This window comes from Halichoeres trimaculatus, unplaced genomic scaffold (assembly GCF_033239565.1).
Source record: "Halichoeres trimaculatus isolate MK-OKI-2021-1 unplaced genomic scaffold, fHalTri1.1 fHalTri1_scaffold_10, whole genome shotgun sequence".
Classification (NCBI taxonomy): Eukaryota; Metazoa; Chordata; class Actinopteri; order Labriformes; family Labridae; genus Halichoeres; species Halichoeres trimaculatus.
In genome coordinates this window covers 37,629,047-37,655,364 of record NW_027437187.1, presented here as the reverse complement: position 1 = coordinate 37,655,364, position 26,318 = coordinate 37,629,047, and the positions used below count along the sequence as shown (strand labels likewise).

The 26,318-nt window shown below is 38.0% G+C and overlaps 1 protein-coding gene across 7 annotated transcripts in view; it reads right to left on the bottom strand.

The window, feature by feature from the left end:
• Positions 1 to 26,318, bottom strand: part of LOC141796085 (pleckstrin homology domain-containing family A member 7-like) — a 200,321-nt gene that overhangs the window by 158,306 nt on the left and 15,697 nt on the right. The window contains exon 1 of one of the 7 annotated variants that reach the window (XM_074676986.1): positions 18,057 to 18,663. The exons of the other annotated variants lie outside the window; for them this stretch is intronic. Within the exon in view, the coding sequence (XP_074533087.1) occupies positions 18,057 to 18,208 (152 nt within the window). The 5' untranslated portion in view covers positions 18,209 to 18,663. Of the gene's footprint in view, positions 1 to 18,056; positions 18,664 to 26,318 lie in introns of those variants that run through there. 7 annotated transcript variants of the gene reach the window in all.

Genomic DNA, 26,318 nt, shown 5'->3' with positions numbered 1-26,318 from the left:
CTTACCACTGTCTCTTGCAGAAGTCTTGCAGAAGACTCTCCTCACACATTGGTATGCATGCCGCGCGTCAGAATCCACAAAGACAGGATGAAACTGTAATGATGGCGCTAAGAGGAGCCGCCTGTTGCAGCACGGAGACGTAATGAGATACAGAGACAGCAGCACATGGAAACCAACACAAAGATAACTGAGTCAAACTGAGTCAAACTGAGTCAAACTATATCAAACTGAATCAAACTGAATCAAACTGAATCAAACTGAATCAAACTGTATCAAACTGAATCAAACTGAATCAAACTGAGTCAAACTGAATCAAACTGAATCAAACTGAGTCAAACTGATTCAAGCTGAATCAAACTGGATCAAACTGAGTCAAACTGAATCAAACTGAATCAAACAGAATCAAACTCGATCAAACTGGATCAAACTGAATCAAACTGAATCAAACAGAATCAAACTCGATCAAACTGGATCAAACTGAATCAAACTGGATCAAACTGAATCAAACTGAATCAAACAGAATCAAACTGGATCAAACTGAATCAAACTGAATCAAACTGGATCAAACTGAATCAAACTGAATCAAACTGAATCAAAGTGAATCAAACTGAATCAAACAGAATCAAACAGAATCAAAGTGAATCAAAGTGAAACAAACTGAATCAAACTGAATCAAACTGAATCAAACTGAATCAAAGTGAATCAAAGTGAATCAAACTGGATCAAACTGAATCAAACTGTATCAGCAGGTTAATGTGCGTCGTATTTATTCAGTCTGACACATCACAGCACTGCATCACGGGAAAAACACACCTCTGTGTGTTCAGAGAGTGATACAGGGAGGAGAGACGAAGCATGAAGCCGTCAGCTGGTGAGAGGCTTCAGCTCAAACTCTGACAGCTTCTACAGGATTTCACCGTCCACTCCAAACTTTCCTTCACTCTGAGACGTCTGAGCCACAAAGACAACGAGCAGTTAATAAGAGATAAACCAGAAGTTACAGGAACTGTTTCCACTTCCAGTTCAAAAAGACTGAGTAAAGGTTCATGGAAACAGACTCTGATTGTTTTGCAAACATTTTGAACTATTGAACTCAAGTGTTGAAGGTAAAAAAAAACTGTTCAAGTACAAAGGGATGTCAAATACATAATGGCTATTTTGCAGAAAGCAGGCAAAGATGGCAAAGATCTCTACCAAAGATGGTTGATGTAGGCTGGGACTAAATTTGAATCACCTCTTGCAATAAAGCTTAAATATTTTAAAGATATTTTTGCTTTTTTTTTTTTTTCAAATTTTTAGATTTCGATTTTTTAAACAACTTTTTAAAATTAGAATAATATTGTTCAAGATTTTGCAAATTTCAAAACTTTTTGAATTTCTGCTTATTTTTCAAAACAATTTAAATTCCTTTTTTTTTTCTTTTGAAAATTTTTGCAATTTTTGCAACATTTTTGTTTTTTAACAAATTTTTGTAGTTTGATTTTTTTTTAAATATATATACACAAAATTTTGGCAAATTTTGGCATATCTTTGAAATAAAAAAAAACGTGATTTTTTTTAATTTGCACATTTTTTTTTGTTTTTTTTTTTTCAAATTGCGTATTTTCGAAATTTCAACATTTTTGGAATTTCGACAACTTACTGATATTTCAAAACTTTTGCAGATTTATGACATTTTTGGTAATACAAATTTAAGATTTTTACAAAATTATTTGGAATATTTATTAATTTTTTTTAAAAAAAAATAAGGCATCACATGTACGATTCCAAAAACACAAGAAAATCTTGTTTATATAATTATTCCCTAGATTATTACTTTGTTTAGATTTTTTAACACTTTTTTTGTCTTTATTGTGCAGACAAAGTAGATTTTGGGGATTTTTAAGTAAATGTACAAATTTTCTCATTTAGGTAATTTTTGCAAATAATTCTAATATTTATATCTTTTTGTTCTTACTTTTGCAAATTTTAGAAATTTCAAAATTTTTGCAAAATTTGGAACTTATTGTATTTTCATAAATTGTGCAAATTTATGACATTTATGATTTCACAAATTTCTTTATATATATTTGAAAATTTATAAATAATTAAGAGATCACATGTACAAATTTGAAAAACACATAAAACTTCTCGTTTAGATCATTGTTAAATAGATTAGAATTTATAAACATTTTTGTTCTTATTATGAAGTTGAAGTAGATTTTGTGGCTCCTGAATGACTTTAATCCAGGTGAACTGAGGAAAAATGGCTTCTTTGAAAGTAAAAGTTGTTGATTCTTGCTCTAGAATAAAAAAACAACCTTTATTGAGGGAAAAATATATTTGTGTGTTATTGAATTGATTAATTTTAACATCACTGCTGCAGTCTGGAAATGCCAGCAAACAGGTTTATCAGAGGTCTTGTTCCTCAGTTTGACAGTGATGCTAATAAAACCAGATATTCAGAGTTCAGACGCCTCAGGTGACAGCCGAGGAGGGATCAGTTGAACTTCTGCCACAGTGATACGTCCCTGTGAGGCAGAATTTAATGGTTCCTATCTATAACCACATATCTATAATCTGAACAGAGCAGCAGCTAACTCACATCTCCTCTGTTAGCCTCCTGATTCCTTCCTTTTCCCTCTTTAGCCTCGTCTATTAGCTCTAATTGGATCTTATTTTAAAAAGGAGGAACATCCCTCCTCCACTTAGCCTCTGCAGAAATGATGCTCGAGCGGCCGCTGGCTTTGATTTAAATTCAGCTCACAGACACGCAGACTTTCTGCTCCATTACTTGCTATCTCTGCCTCCTAATTCTGGTGATATGACTCAAATTAAACAGAGTTTAATATTATTCTGCTCAACCCGTCTTTGGAGCACTTATGTCGGATAATGTGAAAATGATCCTGCGTATGAGGGAGACACTTGAATTGTCAACACTATCTCTGGTTCTCCTGGTGCTGCCCGTGAATAAGGATGAGTGTCGCTGCAGGTAACGCAGAGCAGCTGACGTAAAGTGAGCTTTATTAGCTCCATCGTGGGTTTTATTATTTAACGACAGCTCACAGCCCAGCTCCTCTGCCTCCACCATCCATCCCTCTGTCTCCCAGCTCCTGATCCAGACTCACTCTGATTCTGATTGAAATGGAAATGTGCGGCCTCACGCTGCTTCTCTGTGACTGAGGACTCACACACTCGCACACACACACTCACACACAGACAGAAGTGACCCCTTTCAGTCAGCCTTCAAAGGGCCGTGACAGTGAAGGGCCGACAGTCACTGACTGAGCGGGAGAGGAGCTCGCTGTCACTCCATCACAGGCGAGCAGCGACACCAGAGGAAGCTCAAGGTCAGACGTTCCTGTTTCTGCTCCAGAGGTCGGAGACGAGCAGAGTGAGTATCAGGGGCCTTCATCGGGGCCAAACATGACACCAAACACCAGGGCCCGTTAGGCCAAAAGTGGCTCTTAGTGACGCCATTTGTACGGGTTGGCTTAGCTAAGACTGGTCCTGTTTGTGTTCCCACAGCCAACAGTGCCCCCTTGTGGTAGGCAGTGTGTAAGCCAGATGCTGATAGCTGCATCACTTACAAAATAGCGTGTAGCCATAGCAGCATGACACAGTTTGCCCCGCTAATAAATCCAACGAAGAAGAAAAACATGACACAACAAAGAGCAATGATGTAGAGATCCAGCAAGTGGTCTTCTTTTAAATACAGCAGCCGCTGTCACACAGGAAGTGACCATTCTTTCCACCAATCAATGCACTGCATCAGTTCAATCTGGCACTCCAATGGAAAGGTCCTCGAAAGTGGAATTTTGAAGTTTTTTGAAGTTTCAAAATTTGTTACAATTTCATAAATTTACAAAAAAAAAAAAAAAAAAAAAGGATATTTAAAAAGTATTTTTTTTTAAAATTGCTAAATTATCAAAAAAATAATTTAAAATTATTTACAAAAATTGCAGAAATTTTAAAAAAAATGAAAAATGTTTAAAATTTTGATTTTTTTTCTAAATAAAAAAAAAATTGAAAATTGAAACAAAAAATCCAAATTAAAAAAAAAAAAATCAAACATATAAAAGAAAATTGAAAGTTTTATTTACAGATGTGATGCATATTTTGTTTTACAAAATGTTTGAATTACAAAACTGAGTTGCAAAACTGTGCCAAATTGCAAGCGTAGAAGAAGTTCTGCTGTTTGCACTCTGTTGTGAGCCTGACGAGGACGAGGTTAGCGTTTCCCAAGTTAGAAAAACTTGACTAGTCATTAGTCAAATTAAATACATGGTTCGAGTGTGTGCCTATCCTGGGTGCTTCAATCAAATGAAGTGCAGTACATCACAGTAGTCCCTGAAAGCGCACAAGCGTCTGGCTCGGTCTGCCGCGGCTTCCATAGTTCAGGGAGCGCGCGTAGACGTGCACTGTGGAAGAACGATAAAGCTCTGTTCAGGCTCGAAAAATGTACTAAATAGCCTCGTTTCTAATTATTTATGCACGTTACCCGCTCAGGTATATCATTCTTTGGGTGAAGTATTTTTTTAAAGCTACAAGGAGCCACTCCAAAGGAGTCAAAGGGCCACATGAGGCTCCAGAGCCACAGGTTGAAGACCCTTGGTCTAAATGAGCGTCTGAAATGTTAGAACATTCAAACAACCATTAATATCAAAGGAAGTGATGTCAGCAGCCTAACTTAGAGCCTACACCTGTTAAAACTTCACTTTGTGCTGCTCTGCTCTCTCTTGGCATTGCACCACATAAATTGATCAACGGCACAAAAGCACCTGGGCGCGTTTGTCCAATAGCAGAATAAACGAAGCGAACCCTCTCGTCAGTCATCCAGAATCTTTGCGAACCTCTGCTCTAGACCTCGACTCTTTTCAAGAGTCAACAAATCCATCCGCAGTGAAACAAAGCTCCATCAAAACCAGCACAGGCTGAAGATCCTCCATGCTAACAGGCTAACAGGCTAACTGCCTGTCTCCTTCTGTGGGGTCATTTTCACTGAACGGCCTCGATGTTGTCTCACCGCCCTCTACTGGTCTGAGGTGGAAGTGCAAACACACGATGGGCCACAGAAATTGTTTGGTTCTGGGAACTGTTTTTTAAAGTTCCTGGAACCTGTGGTCCAGCTGAGACCCTTCTCCCTGACAGAGAGGTGAGTCCACTGATTGTTGGGAGAGCGATCCAGTGATTGCTGTACCGTACCTCATTATCATCAGGAAAATGAAGATTAAATCGAAGCATAATGACACATAATGACTGGTTTTTAATGGGCCTGTCCATCAGAGTGACAGACCCTGAGAGGGACTCATACGAGGCCTGACGCGAGGTGTGTGACCTGCTTTAAATGCAGGACTGACTCAGTTCTTCTGCTGTTTGGCATTTTAACAGGCAGCAGCAGTGAAACCTTTTTAGCCGGCGCCGGTCTTCAGGCGTCTCCCTGAGACATTCAGAGTAATGAACCCAGACTCTCACTCTCTGCTGTGCTCCTGCATTTATCTGGGATTAAAAGTCAGCCTCAGCTGTGTGACCATGGGACATTTTCACACAATGAGACAGAGATGACGGAGGGATGAGCACGTGGAGGGTCTCCATACCCTCAAACACACTGTCCCCTTTTCTCACCGTAAGCCCCGCCCCCTGGTACAGTTTGAACGCCTCATTACAGCAGAAACTGACCACACGGGGCTCGTTATGCCACACAGTTAGCAGGAGTAAAAAATGAGACCACTTCAGGTATTCCAGCTGCACTTTTATGCTTAATAATCCTGTTTTTCAAAATAGAAACAGAAAAAAAATCTGTAAAATAACAACCTTGAGTTTTTTTTTTAAGTATTATTACAATAATGACATATCATTCTTTGTCAAAGGAAAAATCCTGTTTTGTCTTTCCTGCTCTCTTAACTATGTCCATTCTATAATACAATAATAATCTATTGTTTTGAACTGGATTTTGCAGGTAAATCTTGGTTTTCTGCAGCTGCTTCCTGTTCCTTCCTCAATCATGGTTTCAATAATGGTCACGACAGATTTTTGAAAACCAAAAAACCTCCAAAGAGAACACACCAGTCCTCTACTGCATCACCAGCCAATTTGTCCTCCATCAGTTGGTGTCCTAAATTTTCTAGTTTCCTGTTTTTCACTGCAAAGTCAATTTTATTGTGACAGCGCTTGTAACCATGAGTGAGGAGGGAACGCTGTGGACATGAAACCCTGATTTGCAGCATGTCTGTGCTCCAAGGCGCAGACCAGCTGTCTGTGCTCCAAGGCGCAGACCGGCTGTCTGTGCTCCAAGGCGCAGACCGGCTGTCCATGCTCCACATGGCATGGTTCATGTCTCCAGTGATTTTTTTCAGTGTGTTTTGTGTAAATAAACAAGATGTGTTGAAGGGCAATGCTATGATGATCAGTTTTGTGTAATAAAGATTACACAGCCTGTCCATGCAGCGTTGCACAGACAGCCTGTTCCCCAAAGCAACACCTAATTGTACAGCAGGGTCTCATACCCACTGTGTTCCCTCCTCATTCACGGTTAGAAATCGCTATGGCAACAAAAAGTGTTTTGCTGAATTATAACAGTATTTTCCTGCAGAACTCAAGATGAAAATTTCTGTAAATATAATGTTTTTGCACTTTTTTTGGAATCAGGATATTTTACTGTTATTTAAAGGTTTTTCTTTAGGAGCTGTAGCTGCCGGTCGTTTACTGTTTTTTTTCCTGTTTTTTGTTTTCTCACAGTGTAACTAAAGGCAATGATACCCAAGTGTTGACTGTTTTTAGCTCCAGGTGGGAACAGAAGAGACTGTACCAGTGCTTCTCTGTAATATATTCTGTTTACATCAACAAATTAAAACATCCTGAATTGATTGACTCATCCTGTTTTTTCCCTCTCATCTGAAAACCCATTTAATCCCTCCTTTATTTAGGTTTACATGTGAATAAATCCTCCTCCAGTTACAGCCATTACGTGCAATCAAATAATAAACATTTCCTCACAAAGTACAAACATCTGCACAAGCAATTTGCATTTTTAATCATGATTTGCATTTATAACAGCCGAGTAGGGAGTCGCATTATGCTGAGACACAAAACCCGCTCAGAGGAGACAGCGTGTCTGCAGTCCTTCAAAATAAAAGAAGAAAGAAAAGAGACAAAAGGAAACAGAGGACTCAGACGTGTAATTAAAGGAGGAACTCAGATCAGACTCTGTCATACGGCTTCAAAGAGTCCGGACCAGGGAGGAGAACAGAGCCGGCTGATGAGGGAGTGTGACGCTGCCGTGTGTGAACCAAGGGTTGGATGAATGGAGGAGCAGCTTTTGTGAAGCTGAAGAAGAATTAATCAAACTTTTTGGATGGAGCTCATTCAGAGTTTTTTCTCTGTCTGATGTGGATCAGAAATAAGTTTTAAAGCTTGTGAAAATGTCACAGTGAACTTGTTATTTCCTGTCAGGTTACAGCCGCTCTGTTGGATTATGTTCATTCATAATGAAACAGGTGGAGTACAGGTCCTGCAGGTCTCTCCTGTTGATGCAGTGAAAACAGCTGGCCATGCACACCCTGACAGCAGACGGCAAACATCACCGGCCTCTGAAGCAGCTCGAAGCCAGATCCACCAAACTTTTCATCTCTTAGAGTTTAACCTGGTTATATTCCTGTCTCCATGTCTTTTTAGACGCCACTCTGTGCTCTTTACTGGTTCTTCCTTTAGCTTTAATTGTCCCTAACAGTTACACACTACACAGAGCAAGAGTCGAGTCCCACCAAGTCTATCACAGGCCTGGATCTAAGGGGTTGCAATTCAAGACAATGTGTCAGGCTGGAAAAACACCAGATGCATCAACAGTCCGACTCCGCTCTATTTCATGTTGTCTGCATGCTCTGATTTTTTTTAAATCAAAAGATAAAATTTTTTAAATTACAATTTCAGTATTTTTGTAATGTTGGGTTTTTTTGTGATTTTTTACAAGTCATCAAAATTTCAAAAAATTTTCTAATTTATGAAATTTCTGACATCACAAATTTTTCTTTTTATATTTGCAGATTTCTTGAACATAAAAACTAAGACACCACATGTATATGTACAAATCTTCTCATTTAGATAATTATTCACTGTAATTTTTGAAAATTTTTCCTCATATTTAATTTTTTTTTTATTTTGTAAATTTTTGAATTTTTTTTGAAAATAATTGTAATGACATACATTTTGCAAATCTATGACATTTATGATTCCACAAGTTTCTTTCTTTTTTAATATTTGTAAATGTATTTTAAATAAATAACTAAGACGTCACATGGAAATGTACACAATTTCTTATTTTGATAATTATTCACTGTTTTTTTGCAAATAATTCCTCATATTTATTTTTTTTATGTTGCAAATATTAGAAATTTAAATTTTTTTAAACATTTTGAAACTTATTGTACTTTAATAAATTTTGCAAATTTATGACATTTATTGTTCCACAAATTTCTGTCTTTTTTAAATATGCAAATTTATGAAAAAATAAATAACTAAGACATCACATCTACAATTGTATAAACACATAAATTTTTTATGTGCAGATAATTATTCACTAGATTAGAATTTCATAAAGATTTTAGTCTTTATTGTGAAGATAAAGTAGATTTTGTGGCTCCTGAACGACTTTAATCCAGGTGAGCTGAGGAAAATGGCTCCTATGAAAGTAAAGTTTACAGACCGGTGTTATTGTGAATGACATGAACCGTCACAGAGTGAAAGTCGTGTTACTTTGGCGTGTAAACACGCTGCAGGATAACTTCATGGCCTCAGGGGTTGGGACAGGGCGGGGCGTGCTGTGAGTGTGTGTGAGTCACAGAGATGAAGCAGGTTTGGTGAGTGAATTAAAGGAGTTTGTGAACACATTTAGATATTTCAGCCTCTGTCAGCGAAGCTAAAAGCCGATCACATTAAAAACTGTCGTCTTCCAATCATCCCGTCTCCGTCTCATCCTGAGGAGTCAAACGTCCCCGTCTCATCCTGAGGAGTCAAACGTCTCCACTGAGCAGAAAAACAAACAGAGCTTCCTCCTGAACTGGATCCTGACACGCTGTGTGTGCTTCATCATCACAGCACCGCCGAGGCTCAAACTGAAGCTCTCTTTTTTCTAACGGACTGCTTTTTAGTGCTAACCTGATTCAGTCAAACACAGCGTTTGGCAGCGAGCGAACAGCAGACCCACAACCTGAATACCAAACAGCCGGGCCGGGGAGCAGACCGCCTGACTGCAGCATGTGACTGAGAGACCCAGAGGCCCGGCTGAGCCGTCCACACTGAACATACCAGGGTCTAAAGGAAACTTTGTCTGTACTGAGTCAATTTTACTGAAATAAGAGGAGTTTTATTTGTCTCTGGGCATTCATTTGCTCACTCAAGGAGTTTTGTTCACAGGTATTTTCATTTAAAAACTAAAACCAACACTTGGAAATACTTATCAAGTCTCTGAAAATCTTAACTTAACATGTGGAGTGCCCCAGGGCTCAGGTTTGGGACCAAAACTGTTTATTTCGTATATGAATGATACTGTAAATGTTTAAAAAATGTAAAAATGTATTCTGTTTGCTGATGAAACCACTTTTCTGAGATCACTTAGAGCAGGAGTCTGTAACTTTTACTTTCATAGGAGCCAATTTTCCTCAGCTCACCTGGATTTAAGTCATTCAGGAGACACAAAATCTACTTTATCTTCACAATAAGAGAAAATAGTGGATAAAATACTCAACAAAGCAATAAACTAGTGAATACTTATCTTAACAAATAGTTTTTCGTGTTTAGAAAATTAGACGTGATGTCATTTTTTTTTTATTTCTAATAAATTTATAAAAAAAAAAAAAGAGGAAATTGTAATGTCATATTTTTTTTCAAATTAAAAGAACATTTTAATTTAAATTTGAAAAAAATCCATAAATTTGAAACAAAAATTAATAATTTTAATTAAAAACAATAATAATTAAAAATAAATAAATTCAAGAATTTGCCAAAATTAAAAGAAACTGAATCTTTATTAATTGGGTAAAAAATTGCAGAAATTTAAAAAAGAAAAAATGAAATTTGTAAAACTTAAGAAATTTTCTAAATCTTCAAACAAAATCTTTTTTCTAAATTAAAAATAAAAAAATTAAAAAAAATAAAATTTAAAAAGTTTCAAAAATATTTGAAAACACTGGGAGAGGATCACTTAAATCTAGACAAAATATTTTGTTTATTTTACTTATTTTTACTTTTTTGTGGCAAAATGAAAATTAACAAAGTTCTAATCACACTTTTGTGTGTATATTTTTTAATTTCTTGTTTTCCTGTAAGAAAAGTAATAATGAAATGCTAAAAGGCATGCTGGCCAAAAGTTTTTATTTTATTTTTTTTTTCATGAATTTGTTTAATGTTGTGTGTGAGAGAGAGCAGATTCAATAAGATGTTTTGTTCTTTCTGCTTCTTTTCAATTATTTGAATTGTTTATATTTATTTAAATCCTAAAAATAAATATTTTAACGACGGTAGGAATGTTATAAAGACCAACTAATAAAAACTTAAAATCCCACTTTTTTATTTTTATTTTAGGATTTAAGCCGAGTAAATTTAACCAGCCGCAAACAGATTTTTTTTTTTTTTTTTTTTACTATTTTTTAGACATCTTCTCATCAAATGTTTTGTTTTTACCTTTCGTATGAAGACTCAAGTAAGACTCAAAAACTTTTTTTTTTACCCTATTGGCAGATTTTTTTCTCTTTTAAAACAATACAGGCGTCATTTTGGTCTTTAAACATCTTGAAGGAGACATTTTTCTGGACTTGTCAAATGAATCTGCCTCAGATAAGGTCTGATAAATGTTTGTGATTGGACATAAACACTTGCTTGGTTTTCAGTTTTGGCAGTGTGAAGCAGTTTCTATGTTGAAACCGGTCTCCCACGCTCTGTGGGGAGCTTTCGTGGGCTGCCAGCTGAGCTGCTGCCAACTGGCTCCTCATCCTCCATCAGGATTCAGCAGAAAGTCTCCTTCCTGTTGGAGAGGTGGTCAGAAACTGCTGAATTATTGTCTGTAAACCTGAGGAGGTTGGATCTTCAGGTGGTTAATGAGAGATGAGGAACAGGAGTTTCAGCTCTGAAACGCTGACTCCTCAGAGGATCTGGTGGCTGAGCGTTCACTGACAGCTCATCGGGCTGTGGGGTTTAATACTCCAGCCTGAGATTCAGCTTCTCTGCTCGCAGCGTCTCGTTCGACAGCTCGACACCAAAGCAGCAGCAGGATCCATGTCTGACACTGGAAACACTCTGTTCTCTGTGCCGCGCTCCGGCTTTGATGGTGGGAGTCGCTCTCTGGAGGCGTCTCTTTCTGTCAGCCTGCACGTCTGTCACGGGCGGTGGGCTTTCTCTCTGTATCTGGAGATGCCCTTAATTATTCAGGACGAGGATTTACTACCACTTCCTGCTCTCATTAAGAGACACTTTTGAGGATTACTTTGAAAATCACCAGGAGAAACACACATTTCTTTTATTTTCCTCCCACTCCTCACGTTCCCTGAGCCCTGCGTGGCCTTTTCTGACGCCTTGCTGCTCCCTCGGGGTTAAAACATTGATCTGCTCCTGACAGAAAGAGGAAGTGGTTGTCACTAAGCCTCCCTGAAGGGTTTAACCTGCTGGATGTCACATTTCTTTATGCAGGAACAAAAACACAACTGTAGTCTGTCACACGTGTGGGCGGTTTATTCCTCTGACTCCAGACGCCATGTTTATGCATCAAAACAACAATCAAGAGTTATCCAGAGTGCATTAAAGGCTGAGAAATAAATCAGGAAAAAAGGGTCTGAGTGCTTCCAGTTTAAGGCTGGACACATGAAGCTGCTTTTATCCTCCAAACGTTTGTTTCAGAGCAGCAGAGTTATTTCATGTGAAGGTTTATGAGTCAAAGACGATCAGATGAGCAAACTGGGATATTTCTGATGCAACAGAAGCCAACGTGAAATCCTGTGGTGCTGAGTGTTTTAACTTCACAAGGACTCTGAAAAGTGGAGCTCCTGGAGAGCTAAAAAGTGTCGAATAACCCTTTAAATCAAGGGTCTTCAACCTGTGGCCCTTTGACTCCTTCTCAGTGGCTCCTTAAAGCTTTAAAAATATTACTGAAATAAAGAATAGTTATTTTTCTTCCAGAGGGTGTTGATGATTAAAGACACTGACTCTAAATAAAATCCTGTGTTAACATTTAGTTGAACTAAATCTTCATCCCATCTGTCAATAAAGCCTGCCACCGCTCTACTTCACCTCCTACAACATCAACAGCCCACCAACTTTCCATGCACCTGTGGCTAACCTCAAGTTTTACAGCCCTGGGAAGATAACTACATCTACAAAAAGACTCATCTGGAAGAAAATACAGTGGGTTGAGTGATAAAATCAATGTACATTATTAAATTAAAGAACTATTTAATAATTTAGGAAACTGTTGGAAGTTTATTGAACTTCAAATATTTTAAAGATTTTTGCAAACTTTTCTAAAAATTTTTGTAAATTTATTGAATTAAAATTTTTGACTTTTTTTTTTCAAATTTAGGCAATAAGTTTATATTTTCAAAAGAGATTTTGCAAATTTTTAAAATTTCAGCAATTTTCTATTTTTTCTGTTTTTTTTTTTATTTCAAAAATTTTCCACATTTTTGTGTTTTTAATATTTCACATTTTTTAAATATTATGCAAAACAACATTTTTTTGGAAATGTATTAAGCTAAGATTTTCTGATGTGTTTTTTGAAGATTTTGCATTTTTTTAAGATTTGTGCAATTTCCAAACAAAATTGAATTTCTGATCATTTAAGTATTTTTTACACACTATTAAAAAAAATTGCAAACTTTTTCAACTTATTGAAAATTTATTAATGTTTTTTTTAATTCTGCAAATTTTTGAATTTCATAACTGTTCCATTTTTTTTCAATATTTCACATTTCTTAAATATTATGCAAAAACAATTAAAATTTTTGTAAATTTATTCATGAGATTTTGACATATTTTTTGAAGATTTTGCAAAATTTGCCATTTTTTAAATGGCAAATTTTAAACATTTCACAACTTTTTGAAAATAATTTATGTTTTTTTTTTTTTTTTTTCAAACATATGAAATGTCAAAATTTTGGGTATTTTTACACATTTTGGCACGTTTTTCAAATTTAATGTTACAAACTTTTTTTTTTTAATTTATTGAGAGATTTTTAGTAGATTGTGTGTCTCCTGAATGACTTAAATCCAGATGAGCTGATGAAAAATGGCTCCTATGAAAGTGAAGGCTGCAAAATCTCTCACTAGTAGTACAAGCAGACTGTTTGTAGTTTACTAGTACTACCAGTTAAGCTAAAAGAGTCACTACCATTAATGGTAGACCTAATGCAAATGAAGTAGGAGGGGTTATAAAAAAAAAATACAGCCTCCTAATTAGTTGTTATATTGTCGAAAGCCAATGGGAAGCCTGAATTCAGGAGGAAGTTTTCACCTGCTCCTGGGAATTTTGATGCAAAGTGATGTGCAAAGGCCTCCTTTACATGCTTTTATTTTGAAAAGTTAAATCTTCTCACATGAAGTAACAGAGATAAAGCTCCAGCTCCTCTGACTGACACCCACCGCCGCCTGGAGAGACAAACAGATCCAAGAGCTCATTTGTCCCTGGCACCACCGGCCTCATAATTAGCATCATGTGACTCTTTGTTCCCTGATGTGTGTATTCAGTGTTAAATCTGTGTGTGTGTGTGTGCTCGTCGTCTCTGCTGGCTGTTGAACAAACTGTCCCTCAGGGAGGATGAAGGTGACCCTGACCTTGACTTTCTTCAGTCTGATGCTCCAACCACTCGACCCTCCACGTCCTCTCTGTGCCTGATGCTGGAGCAGAGTGTGTGTCTGTGAGTCACATGACTGCTGAGAGTAAACATGGAGGAGACGCTGAGGATGTGAAGAGGTCGTGCTCACTGACAGCCTGCCTCTGAATGAGGAGCCTTCACATCAGGATAAAAACGTCTCTCCTGTCGCCGTGCAGCACAGAAATAGCTCTCTGCAACCAGCTGCACGGATTGATCCAGAAAAAATACACCTCACACTCCTGATGGGCCGTGGAGGGAGCTGCCATATTTAGCCTCTCAGCGTATCTCAGCGTAGCCACCACGAAGGGGTTAAACAAAGAGCTTTGAGGTCAAAATGGTCAGAATATTAAAACTTTCCTTCCCCCACTTTCCATAATGCCTTTAATTTCCTCCCTACTTTTCTTCCTTCATTCCTTCTTCCCTCCCTCCTCCTTCCTTTCCTTTTCTTTTCTTTCCAGTCTTCTTTCATTCCTTCCTTCCTCCCTTTCTTCCATCTATTCTTCCTCCCTTGCTTCTCATCCCTCTTTCCATTACTTTCTTCCTTCCTCCTTCCTTTCTTCCTCCCATCCTTCCCTCCTATTCTTCCTTTCTTTCCTTTCCTCCTTTTTTCCTCTCTCCCTCCCTTTTTCCTTCCTGACTTCCATCCTTTACTTCCATTGCTTCATCTTTTACTTCCTTCCTTTATTCCCTCTTTACTTCCCTCCTTTCCTTCCCTCCTTTCCTTCCCTTTCTTTCTTCCTTACTTCCATCCTTTACTTCCATTGCTTCATCTTCAACTTCCTTCCTTTATTCCCTCTTTCCTTCCCTCTTTTCCTTCCTTACCTCCACCCTTTACTACTATTTCCTCATCTTTTACTTCCTTCCTTTATTCCCTATTTCTTCCCCTTATTTCCTTCCCTTCCTTCCATCCTTACTTCCTTCCTTTACTTCTATTACTTCATCTTTTACTTCCTGTCTTTATTTTCTCTTTCCTTCCCCCTTTCCTTCCCTCCTTTTCTTCCTCACTTCCCTTCCTCTATCTTCTAGGGGTGGCTGTGACTCATCATTAGTCGTCTCTCAATCGGAGGTGGGGGTTCAATTCCAGCTCCTGCAGTCACATGCCAAAGTGTCCTTGAGCAAGACTTTTTCCACCCTTTCCTTCTGGTCCTTCTTTTTTTCCTTCCTTTTAACCTTCCTTTTTTCTTCTCCTTTCCTTCCTCTCCTTTTTTTTCTGTCTTCAGCTCATTAGCTTTTTCCCTCCTTCCTTCTTTCCTTCCCTCCTTCCCTCTTTCCTTCCTTTCTTCTTTTCTTTCTTCAGGTCAAAACAGTCTGAATCTGAAAACCAATCCTGATCAAATCCAGGTCCTGATCCTGCCATAAAACCATCCTGACATGTTTCCCTCACAGCGCCCCCTAATGGAGAACATGTTCCGAAGTCAGAAGCAGAGTTTGCTGATATTGACGCAGCACGTAACGCTGCAAAATTTACTAAAAGATTTAACAAACAAAGCCTTCATGTGTCAGTGACAGCCTAACAAGAGTTTGTGGCTGTGGACTCATGGTCAGAAAACTAAATTATGATCTTAAACATTCAGTAACTGCTCTGATATCAGAGGTATCTCTTTAAACAGACTCAGAGTGATTTCAGGGACCATTTCTCTGTGCGTCAGTCTGGATCGTGTCTCACATCAGGATCTTTATGACGCGACCAGCCGAGGAACGAGCTGAACTCACCAATAAAGCCGTCATACAGCGCTCCTCCAGATTAACCCTCTGTTTGCTCTCAGCTCAGCATCAGAGAGAGTGTGATGACAGTAAAACCCCGCCCCAACGACGCAGCCACAGCTACAGCTCAGGGTGTGTGTGTGTGTGTGAGTGTGTGTGTGTGTGTGAGCTCACACACACTAACAGGTGTTTCCACTCTTATATCTCTGTCACAAACAATAAAGCTGACAAACTCCTCCACACACAGCCTGTTTTATGGCGTCTCTGCAGAGCGATGCGCTGTCCTGGAGAAAATGGTGTTCCTCCCAGAAACAGAGGAGCTAATGAGCTGAAATCTGCTTCACGCTCCTCAGGGGACGCGCTCAGAGCAACCATAAACCTAAAGACTCTCACAGGTCAGTACTTAGCAGAGGAACAGCTCCTGCACGTCTGGAGCTGCTTCAGCCCGAGCTCTTATGACCGCTCCAGGCTGAGAGGGGACGAAAGTCTGCAGAGCATCCAGATACACAGAGCTGCCGGACCTTAGGTGGACTACTAGCCCCTGCTAGCCTAGCTTAGCAGATGATAACAGTTTCCCAAGAAAACTCTGATTCAGAATTTTCCTATTCAATACATTGTTACACATCTCCAAATGGACCAAAAACTTCAGAGAAAACGTAGGGCTAGCTTGATGCTAACATACATGGGAAATTGCATTGATATGCTAGCAATTAGCAAACATCGGCAAGCTGAATTTCACCTTTCGTCATACTTAGTCCCAGTAAACAACACTGAAAACTCTAAATGTCCGAATACAAACTGGAAAATGTTTCAGACAGGTATGTGTGGCTCATGGCCGACTTCAGCAAAACTACGGCAAGCACAATGTTCTAAACCAGGGTTCTCAAACAGGGGTACATGTTCGCGCAAAAGTCTTGGTGGACGTGTAGCGTGTATAATCATCAACGTGTAATAAAACTGACGTCATTTTGCTCGGCTCAAAGTGAGGTCGCCACCTAAACTGCTCCCCCTGGTGGCTGGCTGCAGTATAGGTCAAAAAATCCATCTCCCCAGTCATTCCAGATGGGCTGTGGTCAGACTTTAAAAAAAAACTAATACACCTGGTAGAAAAGTTTCTCACGTCTGATTGTTGTAGTGATTTGAAGATATCATTTGGCTGTCTTGTATTCAGATCCTATTTTTCGGAAAAGTTTTGTTTTCATTAGTTATAAGAGGTTAAAAACGAGGCTTTACGTAATGTTTAACGATGATTGACAGCTGACATTCTTGTGTATTTTTTCAGGGATTGTAAAATATGTTAGGAGGTAGAGTCAGGAAGTGATTAGACTCTCCAAAGAAGAAAAAATATTATTATTTTTGTCACGCAGCTCCACTCAGATTCTCCCAGAATCCCTCACAGTCTCTACTGCTCAGACTCTGACTCTATATACAGTCTGTGGTTGCAACCCAGAAAATTAGCCAACAGTAGCATGAAGACAGCACATCTTCAGCGGCATTTTCAATTTCTGGCAAATCTATTTAAAATTTGTTGCACTGTCGCCCCTCACTCAAACCAGTTTCACCTCCACTGTCAAGGTTTTATTCCTTTATAATGTGTGTTACACATTCCATTTTCCCGCCTTCAGTGAGTCACATGACCAGCTGCACGGAACTCTCAATCATTGTGACATCATCACCAGCTGCTGCCCTCTCAGGAGTGAAACTGATAGGAGTTTGGAAACCACTCCACATAGATGCCACAATTTTGACCAAATCTCTCTAAAAATCAGCTATTTTTTGTGGTAAATTTTGTCAGGAATCCATTTATGTCATTTTTAAAGCTGTACCACTTTTACTTTTTTGTGTAGAGGCCTAACTGCCGCAGCTTGTGTGGAGCTGGATCCTCCTCTCCCATTCATTCTAATAGAGGGAGCTGAAAGGGCTTCTTTGGGGCGACTTTGAGGGTTCGTCATTCAAAAATCGTTTGAGAAACAACAAATTCTTACAGAGCTTTTGTAAAGCAGGGTCCACTCTGTCATCTGAGTGAATATGAAGCTGATACCATTCATGGCCTGGGAGGAGATAACTTTTGTTTCAGGCACAAAAATTTGGCCAAATTTTTTTTATTTTGAAAGGCAAATTGCCAGCTTCCTGTTTTAGATAGATTAGGGGTGTCTGCATATAATCTGTGTATCTCAATGAGACACACAAAGTATACACAGACAGCTCTGGGCTGATTTATCTCCTGGTTATGTCAGAGTCATATTGACAGACTTTATGTACAGATATGTGATTTTTAGCGCATACAGAGGTCAACTGTTAAGAGTAACAACTGTTAGCTGCAAGTGGAGCTGGAACCAGTATTAGCCAATCAGCTGTTAGAAAATGGCCCGATTTGCTTTGAATGATTGTACAAAAAAACAACATGACACGACAAACCCTCGGAAACTCTCTATGAAACCCAGCTATGGTAGAAGTTGCCCGTGCTGCCGTCTGATTGGCTGTCCTGACACTTGTTGCTCAGGATGTGGGACTCACCTGGTGTGGTCCGTCAGATCCCAGGTGGAAAACTCATGATCCTGAACGCTCGTGACCACTTTGGTCATCCACGGCATGTTGGCGTGACGTTTGATGGCGACCAGCTCGTGCCCGGCCTCCTGTGCGGGGTCGCGGCTGCAGCAGGTACCCATGATCCCACAGCGACGAACTTTGACCTCACTGGTAGCTGCTGGATGCTTTTAGCTTAGATGTAGCGTCCATGAAGAGTCACAGGTGGAGGCAGATTCAGAGCAGGAAGTGGACTGTCTCTGTCCTTTCTCTCCTTCTCTCCAGTCCTCCTCACATGATCCCTCGCTCTGAATCCCTCACTAATGTTTCCCTGCTCCGGCCCTCCTCCTCCTCCTCTTCGTCGTCTCCCTGACAGAAGTGTCACTGTCTCCCACCACTTTAAGAGCCACAACATTGTATTAAGCATCTTGTTCTCCCTCTGGCTCTGTGTTTGTCTCTGCCTCCTTCAATCCTTCCTTTGTGTGCGTCCTGCTTGTCTCAGTGTGGACACAGATGGACCCCCTCCGCACTTTCCACAGACATGAAGAGAGGAGCGGGAGCGGCCGGTCCCACTCTGTGGAGACGTGTGGGTTTGTCATGTGGAGAAATTCAGACGGCTGCTGCTGCTGCATGTTTCCATGTGGAGGCTTCACGCTGTTTGTGTGTTTATGTGTATGAACAATGCAGCGTTGTTTGAGCCTGATCGTTCCAGATCAGACCAGGGCCAAGAAATCCATCAAGGCTGATAATCCGACACATCGCAAACAACTTTATGAAGTGTTTAAAGCAGGGGTCTGCAACCTTTACTTTACTACAGGAGCCATTTTTCCTCAGCTCACCTGGATTAAAGTCATTCAGGAGACACAAAATCTACTTTATCTTCAGGATTAAGATTGTATAAAATATATTTGCATAAAATTCTAAACATAGTTGTAATTTTTGTTTTTCATTTTTAAATAATTTGCAAAGAAAAAATTATTAGAAATTTAAAAGATTTTAAAAAATTAAAACAAAAAATGCAAACAATTTCCATAAGAACAGAAATTTCAAAATTGTGTAACATTTAAAAAAAATTAAATTTCTATAATTTCAAAAAAAAATTGAAATTCAAAAAATTTGTCAAAATTGTACACACTTGCACAAAATTCATAAATTTTTATTTCAAAAATTTGCTACATTTTAAATAGTTGAATATTTCAAAAAAATGCAAAACTTCAAAATTATGGAATTCAAATAACTTGCAAAAACTTTGAAGAAAAAAAAATAATAAATAATACAAATTTGAAAATCTAAAAAAATTGGATATTTTTTTTCTTAATTTGAAAAATGTGACAACAGTTAAATTTTAAAAATTGCAATACATAGTTAAAAATAATTTAAATCTTAAGAATTTGCCAAACTTTAATTAATTAAAAAATAAATAAATCATAATTTAAAAAATGTCAAAATATTCCAAAAATTGTTAGTTTACAATAAATTGGATTTTTTTTTTTTTTGCATGAATGCATAACCACCCCCAAAAAAATACCTTAATTGGGAAACCGTCAAAAAAAATATTTATAAATTTTAAAAAATGTCAAATTTGAATAGAAAGTCTCATTTAAGATGTGATGCATATTTACTTAAACAAAATGTTAACGCATGATTTTATGTAGTTTCAGTGTCTTTAATCATCAATACCCTCTGTAAGGAAAATAACAATTCTTTATTTTAATAATATTTGTTAAAGCTTCAAGGAGACACTTCAAAGGAGTCAAAGGGCCACATGAGGCCCCAGAGCCACAAGTTGAAGACCCTTGGTTTAGAGCGATAATGTGTTCACTCCCTCTTGTCATAAATAAAAAACAGCTTCTTTGTAAAACAGAGTTTAAAAGTTTATCATCAAGTGTTTAAATTCTCATCTCCATGATTCATTTGTAGTTTGTTTATTTCCAATTTTCCCCTCATAATCCCGACACTCTGACTGACACTCTGACATTTTTTCATTCAGGCTCATCTTTGGTTTCTGAAATCATCTTGATTTGTTTACAGCAGCTCCTCTTTCACAAACTGTTAGCCCGTCTCAAGCTCGTCACTCAGAGCGACGCGACTTAAAGCTCTCTGAAGAAGCAGATAAGACGGGAACACTGAAGCAGAGACGTGTGAAGGATGGAGGAGGATGTGAGGGAGCAGTTTGTGGTGACAGAGAGGTGACTCTGAGTCCTCAGGGACCGAGAGGTCCTCAACGGTTGACGGGACGCAGCGAGGCTGGAGGAAGTGAGGCTGAGTGGACAGAGGGAGCACGGCCCGGTGTAAAATATGACACAGAAAAAAAACCTTACAGCATCACTGCTCAAAATCTGCTTCTTCTGAGACGTGGGTGACATTTCAGGAAATGTTTAAGTGAGAAACTTTATTTTGTATGCACACATGCAGAGCTGACATTTAACTGAAGACCAATCCGTCAGAGAAATTTGACTTTTATAAATATTCAAAGTGGTCTACCTTTACTATTTTGGTTTCAAAGCAGAGAACATGAAGTCTCCAAGCTTCTGAACTCTGCACCATGAAACAATCACACCAAAGAAACCAGGGACGAGTGGGAAGAAGATAAAAAAAAAGATGTGTAACTCTCTAAAGCTCTTCACAAACAACTCCAAACCATTGAGTTTGAAGTTTGGTGTGTTTAAAGAGAAGTTCAAAGAGGATCAACAAATCTTCATCGTGCTGGTGTGTTATTGTTTTTGGAGGAGGCTTTAAAAGTGATACCAAACCACTCCATCACCTGTTTACCTGTGTATTCACACAGAGAAGATGCAGTTTGTGTCTCTGCTCATGGTTCATTCTCCCAACGAGCAACAGGATAAAGCTCAGAGCCGCCTGAGCGCCGCAGTGAGGAGTCTGAGGATTAATAAGGCAGCCGTGGGCTGAGGTTAAATATTTAAGACATCCATTTTCAGACCATCTTCAAAGATAAAACACACTCACACACACACTCACACACACACATGATGGGGCTGGAAATACTGAAAATAGAGAAATCGTGTGGAAGAGAAGGAGGAGGCTGAATCACAGAAATATGAATTTCTCAGAGATGTTTTTCTTAATGTGGCTGTAACAGGATCATCACATGGTCAGAGTGAATATTCAGAGGAAAACGAGGAAGGATCTCATTTCAGAGAGAGAACATGTCCTGATCAGGCTCTTAAAGAATTAACCACGGTGCACTAACGAGCAGATTAACATTGTAGAGGTTTCATTTCATTAAACGTACTCGAGTAGACAGAGGAGGTCACGTGCACCGAGTCCATCCAGTATTTTAAAAACTACTGAATGTTTTGTAGATGATTCTGGTTCAACTAGACCAAGGGTCTTCAACCTGTGGCTCTGGAGCCTCGAGTGGCCCTTTGACTCTTCTGCAGTGGCTCCTTGTAGCTTTAAAAAATATTATTCAAATAAAGAAGTTTTATTTTTCTTCCAGAGGGTATTGATGATTAAAGACACTGACACTAAATAAAATCATGCATTAACATTTTATTGAACTAAATATACATGACATCATGCAACAAGGCTTTCAATTTATTTTTGAACATTACATTTTTTGAAGAATTTATCTTTTTTTAATATTTTTCAAATTAAGGGAAAAAACATTCTTTTGATGGTTTTGTAATTTTTTACAAATTCTTGCAAATTTCTTCTTCTTTCAAATTTCAGCAAATTTTTGTAAATTATTTGGATTCCATTTCTAAAAATTTTGCAATTTTTGAAAAATTTAACAATTTTTGGAAAAGTTAGAAAAGTTTTGAAATAACAATATTTTATTTTAAAAATGGTGAATTATTTGGATTGATTTTTGAATAGATTTTTGCATTTTTTTTGTTTATTTTGCAATTTTTTTAACTTCATTATTTTCACTTTTTTTTCAAATTTAGAGAAAAAAATCCAAATTTGTAAGATTTTGCATTTTTTTTTTAATTTCTGCAAATTTTTGCAAATTATTACATTTCCATATTTGTGAACAGTTTTGCAATTTTGCATTTTTTTTTTCCTTTTTTTAAGTCCAGAATTTTTTTTTTTTTATGGAAGTAAATGAAATTTTAACACATTTTTGAGGTTTCAAGATTTTGGACTATTTGAGATTTTTTTTTTCGAGAACTTATTGAAATTTCATAAATTTTGCAAATTTATCACATGTATGACATTAAAAAAAATAGATTTTTAAAAAAAATATTTGCATATTTATTAAAAATAAAAAACTAAGATGTCACATGTACAGTTTTATAAACACAAAAACTTCTTGATTTGATTATTATTCACTAGATTTTACTATGCTATAATTTTATCAACTTTTTTGTCTTTATTGTGAAGATGAAGTAGATTTAGTGTCTCCTGAATGACTTTAATCCAGCTGAGAAAAAACGGCTCCTGTTAAAGTAAAGGTTACAGACTTCTTCTCCAGACAAACTCTGTCAAACTACAGGTGAGGCTGAAGGAGGTGGACTGAGATGTGGATAAAGTAGCTGATCACTCAGAAAATTTCAGCTTAGTGATTAAAAAATGTGAAGAGGTAAATGTCAAAGACACGAAACGATAATTATCCATCAAGCCTTTGTTCAGGGGAGATGATTCATGCTGGAGTGGATTTAAGGGTTTTTCATTAGAGCAACAGACGAGCATCACTCGTTAAAACAAAGAGGGACAAAGAGGAGGCGCTGTTCGTTCCTCAGACCATGAAGGGTTCAGCTCAGAGCTCTGGACGTTACGTTCTGGGAAATCACAGAGAATAAGAGAAGCTGCTCAGGCTGTTTGCTCTTTCATCAGTTTGTTCATTCACAGTGAAACAATGACACAATCATGGGTTTCACACACACACACACACACACACACACACACACAGCTGCTGATCAATCATTAGCCAGCGCTGATGCTGTCTGCGTCTCTGTGGGGTTTCAGTTTGAATACCAGCGCTTAGATAGAAACACTGACTCACCGCTTTAATCTGATTTCTGCCTCCGTTTAACGTCACTCCTCAAACAGCTGCAGCTCACAGCTTCAAACTCCGCTCATTCAGACCTGACCTCAGATTTCACCCCCAGAAACTGCTCTTATTTTTAATTAAACTGCCTGATTAGACTTAACATGAGCCCCATTAACCTGAGAAATCAAAAAATGTCTCGTTTCAAGATATTAAAAAACGAAAACACCTCAATTACAGGAAAAATTTACATGTCAAGTTCATGAAATAAGAATTTGAAAAGTGATTTTTCTTTGGCAGAGAGGAATTTGAGTTGCTAAACTCTTGGGAAGACTTCTCGGCATAAACGACATGGTGGAAACCTCAAGAGTTAAACAATGAGTTAATGTAAAAGTGCTAAAAACTGCAGTTCCTGGAGTGTCCACTTGAGGCAGATTCAAAAGGCGAAGGATTCGCATCAGGTCTCATATGTGAACACACTTATTAGCCCAGCAACCACCTGTCGCATCACGTTTCTACGTGGGAGGGACTCGAGGGCCGTGCACCTGACTTAACACGTTAGTACAAGCAAACCACGGGTATCTGACACATACCTGGTTAGCAGAAAGCTAACTCACGTTGCTTCCACTCGCTAATCAACAACACAAAAACTTATTTGTGCACTTGGCGCTCTGTGATTGGCTGATATAACTGCGCTTACTCTCAGAAACATCCTGATACAACCAAAACATCAACATCCAGGCAGATGAGGGGGCTGAGGCAGACACAGACACTGATTATTCCTGTAAAAGTAAACTTTCTATCTTTTTTGGAAAATCCTGCAACCTAAAAAATCGCCCAAAACCCATGAAAATTATTGATAATCAGGTAATTTCCTGAGCTTTTCTTCTGAAGTGTTGGAGCTGAATCATGATCCAGAGCAGTAAACCCTGAGTCACGGCCGTCACCGATTGGAGGATGAGCTCTCCGCTCCTCTCGACTCCTCTCGACTCCTCTCGACCTCTCAGAGAGGAAGAGGAGAGTAAACGGGGCCGTGAGGTGAAGGTAGAGCAGAGGAAGAACAAATAAACACGACAGACTTTTAGAAAACAGAGACGCTGCCTCAGCAGATGCTATCTCTCCCTCAGAGGACTCATCTCCTCCCAAAGTCATTTCTCTTTGTCTTTCAGAAGCTTCTGCGTCTCTCACCTCCACGACAAACAGCGCTGAAGCCTTCCTGCAGAGGGGGCTGATTCTCCAAGCTTCAGGTGAAACACGGTGAGGTGACGGGATAAGACAAACCAAACCAAAGCCAGGCTGAAGACGTCAACACACAGCTGATAGATTTCTCCAGAAGGAGGTTTAAAGTCTGATTCAGCTGATACTGATATTTTTCTGTGCACATAATCCCAGACATCATCAACTCTCTTCTGTATAGGAAGTAGCATGTTGTATAATGGTGCATACCCCTTTCAGGTTTGTTATGAAATATTCATTTTTTTGTGCAAAATCAGAAAAATTTAGACCTGAAACTGGATACTTAAAAATGACAATTTTTTTTTTTTTTTAAAAAAAGAACTGAAAAAGATAAATCCAACTTGAAAGCTGGATGATGCTCTTCCTGAAAAAATCACATCATTACCCACAACAAGGGCAAAATTGGCCAAAACCACAACAAACAGTCAGTCCATAAAACCTCTGCTCACTTGTGAGAAGCCGAACTGTAGAGCAGTTAAACCCCAATTCAATAAAATCGTTTACGTTCGTTTTTGGTAAATGGAGCTTGCAAAATTTGGAGAAAACTTTAATGTTTTTTGGGTTTTTTTCCAGTTTTTTAAAACTTTTTTAGTAGTTGAAAATGTTTTAAATTTCAATGTTTTAATTTTACAAATTTTTGATTTTATTTTTATTTTTTAAAGTTTGAGTAAATTTATTTTTTTATTCTTGGAAGTTTGAGTACTTTTTTATTATGATTTTTATTTTTGGGAGATCTAGTAAATTTCTTCTTTATTTTCATTTTTGGGAGTCTTTGTAACTTTCTTTTTTCTTTTTTAAGGTTTTTGTAAAGTTATTTTTTTATTTTTCAATTTAAGGAAAGTTAAGTAAATTTATTTTTCTATTTTTTTAATCTTGGGAGTTTGAGTAATTTTTTTTTTTTGCCAGTTTAAGTAAATTTTGTTTTGTTTTTTTGTTTTTTTTTTCATGCTTGGGAGTTTTATAAATATATATATTTTTTAATTTATGCTTGGGAGTCTTAGTAAATTTCCTTTTTTTATTTTTGGAAGTTTTAGTCAATTATTATTATTTTTTTTTCTTGGGAGTTTTGGTAAATTCCTTTTTTTGCACATTTTTGAAAAATAAAATAATAGACATCTCTTCTACAATTTCACAAATTGAAAAATCTTGTTTATATAATTATTCAGTAGATTTTTCCAAGGTATCAAATTTTATTAACATATTTTTTGTCTTTATTGTGGAGATAAAGTAGGTTTTGTGTCTCCTGAATGACTTTAATCCAGGTGAGCTGAGGAAAAATAGCTCCTATGAAAGATTTCTGGTAAATTGGCTTTATTTTTGCAGGAACTGAGCTTTTGTGAAGAAGCTGTAACTGATCTGTTAACCATGCACTCCTGATGTGATGGTTTTGCAGAGTTTTGCTGATGAACGCGGCTGTAAACACTTGGTGGTAAAGGTTAACTTAAAGACCTGATCTTAAAAGTTTACAGCCAGCTCTCCTGACGTCGACTCGTGATCTAAAGTGCTGAGTTTTAGGCCTTAAAGATAAAGAAGGCCTTAAAGTCTCAGCTTTATATTTCAGCTCAACAACAGGTGAAGTATTAAACCCTCCAAACTCCGATCTAATCTTCAAAAAGACGATCATCCAATGTTTTTTTCTCTGAGTGTGCATTCAGATATAAAGCTCTGTGATGTGTGAAATAAAGCAGGAAATGATTCACCTCCACCTCCTCTGAAAGTTACTGATTCACCCCCAGCGTGGACCGCCGGCTCAGCCACGCTCAAACAGGTAGAAGAGCTGAAAACACTGAGTGTTTGTGTTGAACGCTGCTGGAGCAGACACGCAGCAGGTGTTGGGAGCAAATATCCTGAGGGAACATCATTAAGCGTGAGATAAGAGTGGATAGAAAGGCTGTCCTTGGGCTGACTTTAACGGGGAATAATCTTTAACTTTGCGGCTGTTTGAAAAAGCAAACACAGAAACCGGTTCCTTCCTTCCACCAGTGAAAACAACAGAAAAGCTATTGTTGACAGAGCTTTCTCCTCCGGCCGGGGAACTGTTGGTTCTTTGCTTTGGAGATGGC